General features: G+C 61.6%; 1 protein-coding gene across 13 annotated transcripts; it reads right to left on the bottom strand.

Moving 5' to 3' along the window:
* Positions 1 to 369: 369 nt before the first annotated feature.
* Positions 370 to 8,878, bottom strand: CUNH19orf12 (chromosome unknown C19orf12 homolog). Of its 13 annotated transcripts, none has more exons than XR_005656824.1 (6): positions 7,893 to 8,229; positions 5,747 to 7,766; positions 5,577 to 5,647; positions 5,001 to 5,161; positions 3,751 to 4,730; positions 2,479 to 2,613 (listed from the first exon to the last, which is right to left on the bottom strand). XR_005656824.1 is itself a non-coding variant. In XM_039880767.1 (5 exons), the coding sequence occupies exons 3-5, from the start codon at positions 5,158 to 5,160 to the stop codon at positions 716 to 718; spliced, it is 546 nt and encodes a 181-aa protein (XP_039736701.1). In that variant the 5' UTR covers positions 5,161 to 5,168; positions 5,577 to 5,647; positions 8,236 to 8,254; the 3' UTR covers positions 370 to 715. The 13 variants fall into 13 exon arrangements, 2 of the variants coding, with proteins under 2 accessions (XP_039736701.1, XP_039736702.1); XR_005656823.1 differs by having other exon boundaries at positions 5,577 to 7,085; positions 7,624 to 7,766; XR_005656828.1 differs by having other exon boundaries at positions 7,624 to 7,766.
* Between the last annotated feature and the right edge of the window lie 3,340 nt (positions 8,879 to 12,218).

Genomic DNA, 12,218 nt, shown 5'->3' with positions numbered 1-12,218 from the left:
CCACAGGGACCTGGCGATCCTCAGCAGGCAGCTGCCTGGGTAGGTGGCTGTCAGGGGGTCACCCCAACCTTGTTAATCCCACCCATAATCCAGAGAAAAACAAATGAAACCGAGATCTCGGCAATCACCCATCACGTATGAGAAGGTTTAAGTCACTATCATTCTATTTCTTGGTGAAGATACAGCAAGAGACCCCCAAGCCCTACTGCTGGGAGAGCAAATTATTGAGGGTGCTGCCTCTCTGGAAATAACTCTGACTGAATATAACAACAGCCTTAAAAACATATCACATACTTGTAACTCAGCAACTGCACTTCGAAGAATCGGTCCTAAAGGCCATCGATCATAAGCCAAAATACGAACAGAAAATTAACACGGGTATGTCCAGCAGCACTGTAATAATAAAAACTCACAAAAGGAACCATACTAGGGGTACAGCCATGTGCAACGGGGTGTCATACAGCCGTCACATACATTTCCAAGGGTCGTTAGTTCCATCACTGATGCTGACTTGGTAAAAGTGTTCAAAAATGCACGTGTTATAAACACACACACGTGGCATTGAAAGGTTTGCACGAAGTACACCTTGCTAACAGTGTTTTTTCTGAGTGGTAGAATTTGTAGTGGTTTTTATGTCATTATATTCTTCTGGATTTTTCTACGTTTTCGTCAATAAACGTTGACCAATAAAAGGAAATGAATCATTTTCAAAAGACTAAAAACAGGTGATGCACCAGGAGTCGATCACTGATGCATCTGGGGAGGGGCTGGGGCAGGGGTCGGTGTAAGACGAAGCCCCTTTTACGTTTGTACCTCCTGGCGTCCCCTGAGTTTTGTACCTGACCGGTGTGGCCTATTCGAAAATAAATAAATGGGGATTTTTACAAAAAAAATACTGAGATAAACAGGACAACGCAGGGGCTGGGAGGACAGCCTGACGGGAAGGCAAGGAGGTGCCTTCAGCTCCCGGGGACTGAAGGTCTGGGAGGCCCTCAAAGCCCACAGCCAGTCACTCCAGGTGGGGGCTCAGCAGGGTGACAGCTCAGCAAGGCCCGCTGCATCCACCCCCAAACTGGTCTCCTTCCTGGGAGTCTTCCCAAGGGTAAAGGCAAGCTGGCTGGGGGAGGGACTTCAGTGGACATATTGGCATGGGACCTCGGAGCTGAGACCATCTGTGTCCCCTGGGCCTGACAGAGCAGGGCCCGGCACATGAGTAATGAACGGGGGGAAGGGCGGTGCCTCCCCAACGCCCCAGTCACCTTCTCTGAGTTCAGAGAATCCTCTAAACGGACCTTCCCTGCCTCCATCACTCAAAGGGCACGGGAAAGATGGAGCCTGCGGTGTCAGCTCCAGGAGTGTGGCCTGGGCTAGACCAGGCCGCTGGAGAGCAAGCTCTGAGACACGAAGGCTCGGGGCTCGAGGCCCTGAAGGTCTCCTCAGGTACGTGGAGCCCGGCTGTCCCCTGCACCCGCGGGAGGCGCAAGCTGCTGTCCCTGGAGAGCAGCCCAAGTCCCCCCACCCCGGGCACTATGCTTGCTAGAGGAGGCTGGGGACAGGGCGCACACTGCATGGGCGGCCAAAGCAGCCAGAAGGGCAGGGCTGGCACTGGGGTCGTGGCCTTCTCGCCTTGTTTAAAGCCACAGGAAGGATGCCCCTCATCCCCCCCTCACCCACCCACCCCCGCCCCGCCCTTCGGCTCCCGGATGTTGGGAGTGAGCGGCTTGCAGATGCTCCGCGGACTCACGTGGGCGAATGGCCAGTGAGGTGGGTGGGGCTCTGGGGCAGGCCAGGTGCGGCTGTGAACGCAAGGGACGCGGCCTCCCCGCAACGCGAGGGCGGATGCCTTTCCGACAGGTGGTCTGTGACCTGACCACTCCAGGAAGGACGGTCCCTCTCACCGCAAGTAGTTCATTTAAAAAGCAAAACCGTGGGGGGCTGTGAGCCCGGGGAGGGGGAGGCCGGGGCGCACCGACCGTCCTGTTCCGCACCCCCTACCCCGGAGGCCACGCGGTGGTGACTGGGCGGGAGGGGGCCCCTGGGAGGCAAACATCGACAATGTCCCGGGGGCGGGGACAGACGTCACCGGCGCAGATGCGCAGGCCGACCACGGCGACCTTCCGCCCGCTCGCCGCGGGAGTGGGCTCGGAAGACCCGCCGCGGGGTCAGCGCGCACGGCGGGGGGCGTGGCCGCTCCACGTGCCCACTTCACCTGCGACGTCTGGCACGGGGTGACGCCGCAGCGCCGCAGAGGTCTGTCCCGCGGGGGCCGCCGCGCCGGCTCCAGGCAACGGGCGACGACGCACGGCGCCCCGACTCCCGGCCCCTCCGGGAGCCCCGCTCCTGGGGCCTAGTCCTCGTACCGCACCTCGGCCCGAAGCTCCTTGGTGACGTAGTTGGCCAGCATGGTCACCAGCTGCTGCTGCAGGGCCTCGCTGCCCATGACCAGCGCCGTCAGCTGCACGGCGTCTGTCCACTCCAGGTGCCTGACGATGGCCATAGCCTTGTCAAACAGCCTCTGCTGCTCGGCGGGCGGCAGCTCCATCAGGATCTGCGGGATGGGCTTAAACTGCCCACTGGTCATCCAGGCCCCTAGCAGGCCCCCGACGGCGCCCCCTGGAACGCAACGGAGGCTGCTGTTAGCGGGGCCGGTTCAAAAGGCACCGCCGAGGGTGCTCGCTGGGAGTGAGTCCCCGTCACGGCCAGTGGGCAGGTTCGCAAGCGGGTCGCCAGGCAGGGAACGGAGAGGGGTGACACGGGCTGAGAGGGCCTGGAGAGCGCGGACCCCATCTAAAGGGGCCGTGGTTCCCCAATGCCACGCAGAACCCCAGATTTGTATCTCTCACGGGCCTCATGATTTTTGAATATTGGTGGGGCTCAGTGCCCACTTCAGAGGCTCAGCGCATAGAAAGGGGTGACAGGAACTTTACGGTGGACACCTGGCAAACACGACCTTGACCGGGTGACGACAGGGAACACCATCAGGGAGATCTTGGATGTCACCGGGCCCTGACAGGGCAAATGGCAAGGGCTCGTCACCTCCACGGCGACCTTCGCAAGGACCCGTACCGGTCTCAGCGGGGAAAGGCCGGGGCAGGCCCTCCGAACCGTCACCCTGAAAAAGCAGCGGGGGCCGAGACCAGGGAACTAAGGAGACGACGATGAAATGCAGTGTGGCAGCTTGAGCTGGAATCGGGGGCGGGAAAAGGTCGGAAATGCAAAACCCGGAAAAAATGAAGGACAGCCTGGAGGACGGCGGGGAGGAGGCATCGGTTTCGACAAAGGCACCTGGTGACACAGGGCGTGAACATCAGGGCAACCGGACCCAGGGAGGGACACGTGGGACGTCTGGGCACTGTCTTTGCAACATCTCGGTCAATCGCATACTGTTCCGAAAAAATGTTGATCTAAGAGCATGTGGCCGGCCAGGAAGAACCCGCGTGCAGGCCGGACGCGGCCGACGGGCAGCAGCACCTGCGGCCTGCAGGGAAGCTGAGCGTGGAGGCGCCTGGACCCACGCCGTCCTCGGGGAGGGAGGGGGGCCGGCCAGCCTCCCGCGCCGGGGGCTCTCCCTGCCCCTGGGTGGCTTCCCTCCACCCCGAGAGACAGGAGCGGTCCAGGGCGGAAACCCAGCCACGCACAAGTTTCCCCACGAACGTCCCCCCATGACGCTGGGGACGCGCTCGGAGCTGACAGCAGCTGCGGCCGTCCGCACTAGACCCTCACAAGAATAAGATTCAGAGCAGCACTTACTGCAAAGAGTCACCAGCCAATTCCCAACTCTCTGGAGAAGAGAGATGTCCTTTGTTTTCTGGGTCAAACGATGCTCCCACCCATGATCAGGGCGGCGAGTGGCCAGTGCCCGTCCTCCTGCAGAGTCCTGCCCTCCACCAGCCTGAGTGAAGCATGTGGCACCCAGACGCGGCTACGTGACGGACGAGGCCAGCAAGCCCTCCCCTGGGCACACCAGAGGGCTGGGGCTAAGACGGGACCGTCTCTGGGGACGGGGGCACGGCCGTGTCGCCTCCCTCACTGGCCACTTCCTGGACGGCAAGAAGCTGACATCGGGACTGATTCGGTTCGGAAAGGGCAGTGCAGCGCTGAACGTCTGAGGCCGCCCACGAGCTGATTTTTCTCCCCGTGTGGCCTCAGCTTAATGCAAGGTCCTGGAATGTCACTGCAGCCGCCGAGGCAAGAGCAGAGCGGGAAGCCTTGCCAGCGAGCTGGGGGACGAGGCCAGCCTCCGCAGGAAGCAGTCGCCTGTCCAGCGCGCGGGAAGGGCTTCCACCAGGCTGAGCGCCCCAGGCCCCCGCAGCCCGCACAGGCTGCCCCGCACCTGTCTGCCAAGCTGCCACACCTGGCCACTCCCTCGGCAGATGCCCCGGGGTTCGGGGTCCGTCGCAGGCACCCCAAGCAGGCCTGCTGGCAGCTCTCTAACTCCCCCGAGCCCATGTCTCGGCCAGGTGGGAATGCTCCCTGCTCCCGGTCCAAAGGAAGCAGCTTCCTCTGAGGAGCCGTGGGGGATATCGGCCAGACTTCGTTCTGTGCCAGGAACTGGCCCCCTAGGGGAGAAGGTGGTAGAACAAGGGGCAGGTGACCACTCCACGGGGACAGTTTGTTGCTTTTCCTGCACTGGGCCGTTTGCATCAGAGACCGAGACACTCTCCGCAGGGGCTGATGGAAAATGGTGCCCAGAAAATCCCGGTTCCTCCCTGGGGCCCTCCTGCAGTGACCTGCAATGACAGCAGGGCGAGGGGGGCCACCCAAGGGACCCCCCGAGATCACCAGACTCCAGGACACATCCCTGGGGCAAAGGCGCCCTCCCGGTCTGCGTGACGCAGCTGCCATTTCGAGAGCCCTTCGCTTCTGAGACGGTCACACGGAAGCCTGTGCTCCTAACAGGGCAAGATCATCTCGCCGAAGCAGCCTCAACACGACGACCCCTCACGCGGACGGAGACTCCGACCAGGGCTCTGTGGGCCCTGCGAGGCACTGGCACTTACCAACGGCTAGTCCCGGCGGGCCGCCGACCAAGCCACCAACGAAGGCCACGGTCCCTGTGAGCAGGGCGCCCCTCCCCGAGTGCTTGACGGCCGCCTTCATCTTCCTGTCCCCAGAGATGGAGCAGAGGAGCTTCATTACGTCCTCCATCGCGACAGGCATCCTGGGGCATCGGGACAAGCGTTTCACAGGGAAATTTCGTGACTATGAGACTGCGTCCACCCAAAGGCCACGCGTCCTCGTTTTCAGAGAGCACCGCAGCTGTGGCGTGCGTGTGACAGCACCTAGTCAGGGGACGAGGTCTTTGTCACCCAGAAACCGGGGCTGTTTAGGAAGCTCAGAGTCAGCAGAGTGGATGAAAGGTGGTCTGCCCTCTGAGTAACCTCCGAGCTGAGCCACCACGTGTGCGTCACAGGTGTCCGACCCCTGGCATCAGTGGTCGGCCCACTGGCTCAGGCCACCCTGGTGCGCAAAGCCCGGCAGACTGCTGAGGTCCCAGCCTCGTGTCCTCTGGTGTGACGCGCACCTGGGCTCAGGCCCAGCCAGGGAGAAGGAAGACGGGACCCGGCCACACTCACCTGCCGTGTGACCCTGAGCTGTGCCAGTGTCCTCAGCGTGAGGCGGAGGTGAATCATCCAGAGTCTGGGTTCTGGGGAGGGATTAGAGGGAGGGTAAGGGCCTGGCGTGTCGGGGACGCTGCCGGTCGCAGACGTGATGGCTCCAGCTGAACGTTCTGTTACTAACTCACCCCGGCTTCTAAAAGCAGTCACTCCCAGAGTCAGCCTCTTCTCCTGGGACGGGGTGAGGCAGTAGGGTGACATAGACAGGGAAGACTGGCCTTTGGTACAGTGACAGTAGCACAGTGCTCTAGGGTCAGGACACTGTTTGCCACACTGGCCGGCGGGAAAACGGCAGGCCGGGGCCAGGGCGGAAGCAGGCTCTGCCCAGGGTCGGGGGGAAGGCGCACCCCCACACGGCAGGGCCGGGGCTTCCTCCGGCTTCGGCTGGAGCCGAGGCTGGGGGGCCCTTCCCGTCCCTGTGCTCCGCTTTTCAATCAAGAGTGACACATGCCAACAGTCGCTAAAGGAACTTGACCGAGGAAGTCTGGGCAGACTCTATTGCTCAGTGGCGTTTGGTTATATAAGTTTTCTTTCTTTTTTCTTTTTTAAATATATATAAGGTTTTGACCCAAGGATAATCCAGACAGGTCTCTAATGTACCGCTCTCCTCCCGGCCCCGGGGGAAGTGGTGACCCCAGGGCCACCAAATCTGTGGTCTACCGCTTCCCACGGTCAGACTTCTCACAGTCCTGGGAGCGCTAACGAGGACCCTGTGCTCCCGCTCTGTGACTCCCCGCTTTCCTCTGAACTTCTGGAGATCGGCGACGCCCCCCGGGGCTCCGGGGTCGCGGGAGGGCTTGCCAGTGCAGCCAGCATGGGTGGGGGAGGCTGTGCTTACGCCAGGCCCCAGCTGGTCTGGACTCACTCTGTACAGCAGGACTCAGGACGCCTGACGTCTGCTCCTTGGCCCTGGAGCTCAGAAGCTGCCAACAGGCGTCCCCTAGATGTGTGTGTTCGCCAGGCGGGCTGTGAGAAGCAGCGTGGGGGCTGGCCCTGCAGGGCTCCCCAGGGGACTGGAGGAGAACCCAGGTGTGCCTGCCCCTGCTCCGACTCCCAGGTGTCCCGGATCCGTCACAGCGCCTCCTGGCTCCAGGCCCCGCTGCTCACTGGAGGTGACCCCGTGCAGACGGACCACACGCCCCCTCCACCTGCCCGGAAGAGAGCCCGTTCCCTTCTTCCAGGCGTCAAGACTCGTCCACGCACGAATGTCACAAACGTACAATACCATTACAACGGCAGAGAGACTGCCCGTGGCAGAAGCCACTCAGAAATGGGAGGAAGGAGGGCACAGCCTGATTTGCCCAGCAGCCACCGTCCTGTGAAGCTCGGCGAAGGAAAGGAGCTGCACCCTTGTTTCCCAAAGAACCGTTTGCAGAGATGACCACAAAGCTTTGATGACCACTGGGCCGATGACAAACCGGACCGAGAGTTCGAAGCGCTGTTTAGAATTAACGTCTGTGACGTCACCTGCGCCGATGGAAATGCCGCCCTTCCCATCAATGGCCCTCCCTGGCCTCTGTCTCCCCGCCGGACACTGTTTGGGCTTCTGCCTGAGTCAGTGCTTCCCAAATGACTATTATCGATCCCAAAGTAGCATCGCACTTTGAAAGACCTTTTGTTTTTAGCTCATCAGTAGCTAGTATTTAAAAATCAGGAAATGTCACACAGACCTCAGATTCCATCTCTTGACAAACCAGAAGAGCAAGGCACACTGCGCCCGCCTTCCAGCAGCAGCCCCGGGGGGCTGCCCTCTGCCACAGGCTCCAGCAGAGGGCTCCTGACCTGCTACCCACCTGGCAGGTCACTCTGTGCCTCCCGAGGTTTCCCCGCCCCTTCTTTAAAGGCTAAAGGGGCGACCAGCCCCCACCCGGACTAAGCTCGGCTCCTAAATTGTTACCATCCCTTCCTGATTGTCTCGTAACCAGCGCCCCGAACCTCTGCCCACAGGGCCAGGCCAGGTGTGCGGACTTGGGCAGGTATCCCGCTAGGCCGCCCCCTGGCTTACTTGACATCGGCCAGGCACCCCGGTTGCCAAGGGCGGCGACAGCCTCGGCGCCAGGTGAGCGCGGCGGCCCGGGCGCGTTCCCGAGTGGCGCGCTCCCGCCTCCTTCCCGGCTGACCTCGCCGTCCCCGTCCTGCGCCTTCGCCCTGAAGATGCGTGAACGGCCCCGTGTCCGTTCGCAAGTGCCGGTCAGGCCCCGGCGGGCCGACCCCGCGCGCTCGCCAGCGGCCGGGGGACATCGCGCGCCCCTCCCCGGCCCCGCCGGCGCTCACCTGCTGGAGGTGGCCCGTCGCCGCGCGGCCCCTGGCCCGTCCGCCTGCCCGGGGACACTGGGGACTTCCCGGCCGAGGGTCGCCAGGCCGGCAGCCGCCCCGCGCTCAGGCCCCGCCCTCTCGTCTTCCGGCTCGGGGCGCGGGGACCTTCCGGGTCGTCACCAAGCCGGGCACAGCGGGACTGGCCCTGAGGGCCCCGCCGCCGCACCGCCTCTCGGGAGGACCCCGGGCAGGGCGCCGGGCTCCCCTCGGCCCCCGGACGGCCCCCACGTGGCGTGCGCAGAGGGTCCCTGTGGCCCCAAGGCGCCCTGCCCTTCACCCCACCGCGCGTGGGAGACCCTACCTCCCTTTGGCCTGCACTCGGCGTCTCCAACTCCCGCCTCCAACCCCGCGGGAGCGCGCGCGCAGAGCCTTATTACCACTTGGTGACCCTGTCGCCACAGTCCAATGCAGCTGGACCCAGCCCGCCCCTGGGCCTCTGGGGGGAGGGGAGGGTTTGAAAAGAAGGCCAAGGGCAGCCTTTACTGCCAGGGTTCCAGGAACTGGGGGAGTCTCCCGGGAGGGTGCAAAGGGCATGAGGAGGGGTGGGTAAAAGCACCCCCAGGGACATCGCGGGCAATAGCACCCCCAGGGACATGGTGTCGCTCAGGTCCCTCACATGAAAGAGGGCGTATTTGTGTGACCTACGAGCGCACCTGTAGGCTTTAAGTCATATCTCGATTACTTACGATACTGAACACGAGATGAGTGCTGCGTGAATGGTTGCCACACTGTGTCGTTTAGGAAATAATGACAAGAGAAAAATGTCTGTCCCCGTCAGTTCAGAGGCCGGCGTAGGCCTGACTATATAGGACGGGTCAGCAGCAAAGTTACATTTTTTAAGAATATTTTCCATCTCTGGCTGGTTGAATCTAGGATGTGGACCCTGCGGATAAGGAGGGAGAGGGGCATATGCAAGCCCCAAACACACACACACACAGACACACACACACACACACATGCACACGGCGCACACACTCCTTATACACACCGCACACACACTCCTTTTACACACTCATACACACTCACCTGCCTTTTACTCCACTCACACACCCTCCTTACACACTCACACACACACACACCTCCCACACTGCGAGGCTGGTCTCGGGCAAACCATGCTCGAGACAGGCTTCTGGGGCTTTCCATGGACTTCTGTCCCAGTGATCCCAACAACAATGTCGAAACTATAACCCGCGATTGTTATTGCCATTGACAGGAGAACAGAGCCAACAAGGCCTGCCCTAGGACATATGAGCAGGGGTACTCAGTCCCAGGCTCCAACCTGGGGAGCCACCTGGCGCAAGCCTTGCCGTAACAACACTCTGCCAAACCCGGGGTCCTCGTGGTGGCAGTGGCCAGAGTCATTTATTACTTTTTTTTTTTTTTGAGTAGAAAAGTACTTTGGATATATATACAGTCCGGGCCACGTAACGACGTGTCAGTCTACAACAGACCGCATGTGTGACCATGGTCCCATGGGACTGCAGTGGAGCAGAAGAGTTCCCGTCCCCTTGTGACGCCAGGGCCACCGTGAACTCGTATCCCGGTGCCTTACGTGTTTGTGGTGACGTGTCCAGTGTTTGTAGAGTCTCCAGCAGTGTCACGTCCTGGTCTTCACGTCCCCCTCCGCGCAGCCCGCCTGCCTCCCCCGGGCGGCCTCCAGTCCTGCAGGCTCCGTTCGCGGCAAGCACCCCGTACAGGTGGCCGTTTTTATCTTTTATATAGTGTTTTTCTGTCCCTGTTCTATGTTTAGATGCACGGCCACTTCCCATGGTGTTACTGCTGCCTCCGGCATTGAGCGCCGTAACGTGCCGTCTGGGCTGGTGGCCCCGGAGCAGCGGGCTGGCTGTCCCACAGAGCCGAGGTGCGGCGCACCGGCCATACCACAGAGCCCAGGTGCTCAGCGGGCTAGGCCTTCCAGGTGTGTGTAAGCGCGCTGCGGTGTTCAGACGACAAAATCACCTGACAGTGCATCTCTCAGAACGTGTCCCCGTCATTGTGACACATGACTGCAGGGATGTAGATTTTAACCGTTCATTGCGGTTTGACTGACACACACGAAGCTGCACGTAATTAACCTACGACTGGCTGAGTTGGGGGATAGGGTTACACCTAAGAAAGTGTCACCACCATCAGGGCCATAAATACAGGACCTCTGGCCATTTCCTCCTACGTCCTTTATTATATTACCGTGTGTGAGTATGAGTGTGTGTGTGTGAGTGTGTGTGTGAGTGTGTGTCAGTGCAGTGTGTGTGAAGTTGTGTGTCTGTGAGAGTGTGTGGTGTGTGTGTGGTGAGTGTGTGTGTGTGAGTGTGGTGTGCGTGTGTGCGTGTGTGTGTGAGTGTGTGTGTGAGTGTGAGTGAGAGAGAGAACACGTAACGTGCGCTCTACCCCCCTCGCACACCTCGGCACAGTGCAGAAGCGCCTGCGACAGGCGCTGTGCCGTATGGCAGGCCTCCGCGATTCCTGTGCCCGACACAGCGGACAGTTCGTGCTCTGTCATAGCTTCGTTACTTGTCTTCCCTCCGTCCCCCTGTGAGAAGGGGCCTACGGCATGACCAGAGCGCCCGGCCACAGCGAAGTAACCCACGCGTCCCTGGACGGGGGCGTTGGCCCGAGTGTGCAAGACCCACGTGTGCAAGTTAAGCGGGTTCAGAGTGGCCCAGCTCACTGGGGTGCCCTGGGCATTGATCCCCGTTCTCCGCAGGCAGCTCCCCCTGGTGGTGCGTTCAGTGACAGCTCACTCTCCCCTGGGCGCAGAAGGCGAGGACCCAGAGGACAGAGAGATGCTGGAAGGGAAAGAAATGTCGAGGGGGGCCGGCTAGAGGTTAGCAGTAGGGCGCCTCGGACCTCCGGCGTGCGGGCGGTGAGGCCTCCTGCAGGGGCGCGGCCGTCCTGGGTGGTGAGGCACCGGCCAGCGTGCAGCCGGCGTGACCGACGTGGCCTTGGGGAAGCCGGGCAGATTCTCTGCGCCTCACAGCGCCGTCTGCAGATCGAAGGTGACAGTGTGTGGAATCCAAGTCATTCTTGTTTACGTCGCATGGCACGAAAATGAGGGGCATCTGTGAGGTCCCGATGTGAGCCTCATGTGCCGGAGGGGCGGGAAACCCGACCCCACCCTTCCCCGTACACCCCATTCCCAGTGGGCCCCGGGGTTCCCTGAGTGTGCTAGGTCGAGCTCACAGAGCCAGCTGGAGCCAGAGCCAGGTGTGTCCCCTGAGGCCAGCGCCCTGTCCCCCCTTTTCCAGAGGCCGAGTGAGCCCGCTTCTACTTAACGTGACTTCGGGGGAAACCCACCTGGACCCGGGCCGGGTGGCTCCAGGCGCCGGCCACACACACAGAAACGCCGCAGCCTCTTAGTGAGAGCACACAGGAAACTGGGTACCGTTTCGAAAACGGAATGTTCCGGTCGGCGTTCTTTTTATTTTCAATCCCCTCTGAGGCGGTGCCATAGTCTTTTTAGGCGACGTGATTCAACCCGTGGCACCAGGCGTTCCCCGAGGGCCCGCTGGGATGTGTCCCCTGAGCTTGCACGTGGGACGTGTGTGCACGGTCGAAGCAGCAGCCTCGCAGTGCCTTGGGTCAGAGTCAGGTGCGGGGACCATCCGGCCACCTATCTGCCTTTGGCCTTGGGAGAGCTTCACTCTGAAAAGGTCGTTGAGGGGCACGGTGGCTCTGGGACTGGTCATGAGCCCGTCCTGGGCTGCTTCGCTGTTCTGCATAATCGATTCCTCGTCTTCCCTGCTGCTTATGTCCCTCAGACACCCGGAGACGGCGATCCCGGCCCTTCAGGCGTCACCCAGCGTCGTCCCGCGGGGTTGCCGTGGCGCTGCGCGTGCCGTCCTCACCGTCACCGTCACCCTTGCCCCCGGCACGCTCCCCGAGCCCCTCCGCTGCCATCAGAGCTGTGCGAATGGCCTCCGGGTTCCCCGCTCTCAAGTGCCAAGGTCCCCAGGATGGAACACCACAAGTCAGTCGTGGTGACCAGGGACAGCGCTCAGGCCCCCCGGCCCCATCCTGCTGTGTAATTTCCACCAGTTTCCCCAAAGCCACATCAAATCAATGACAAGCTAAGTAAAAACGGTGCTTGCAGAGCACACGCAGCCCCCACGCGGACCCCCGGGCCCCTGCTTCCGTCCAGGTGACCCTGTTTCCCCAGCTACGGAACGAGGTGAGCTCCCCGCTCTCCGCAGCCTGGGGCCACGGGGGGACCGCGCGGGGCAGGGGTGTGGTGAGCATCAGCACCAGCATCACCCCCAGCATGCGACTGGACTGGAGAACGTCCTG

Source organism: Pteropus medius, unplaced genomic scaffold (genome assembly GCF_902729225.1).
Source record: "Pteropus medius unplaced genomic scaffold, Ma_sr-lr_union100, whole genome shotgun sequence".
Classification (NCBI taxonomy): domain Eukaryota; kingdom Metazoa; phylum Chordata; class Mammalia; order Chiroptera; family Pteropodidae; genus Pteropus; species Pteropus medius.
The sequence above is the reverse complement of the archived record's forward strand: the minus strand, read 5'-3'. Positions and strand labels throughout refer to the sequence as shown.

Bases quoted from the DNA above. Each gene is read 5' to 3' on its own strand.
- CUNH19orf12 (XM_039880767.1), bottom strand. From the start codon at position 5,160: ATGCCTGTCGCGATGGAGGACGTAATGAAGCTCCTCTGCTCCATCTCT. The intron at 2,614-5,000 runs GTAAGTGCCAGT...GTTGCGTTCCAG, and splicing joins CCCGCCGGGACTAGCCGTTG to GGGGCGCCGTCGGGGGCCTG. The intron at 854-2,365 runs GTGCGGTACGAG...ATTTTCGAATAG, and splicing joins CCAAGGAGCTTCGGGCCGAG to GCCACACCGGTCAGGTACAA.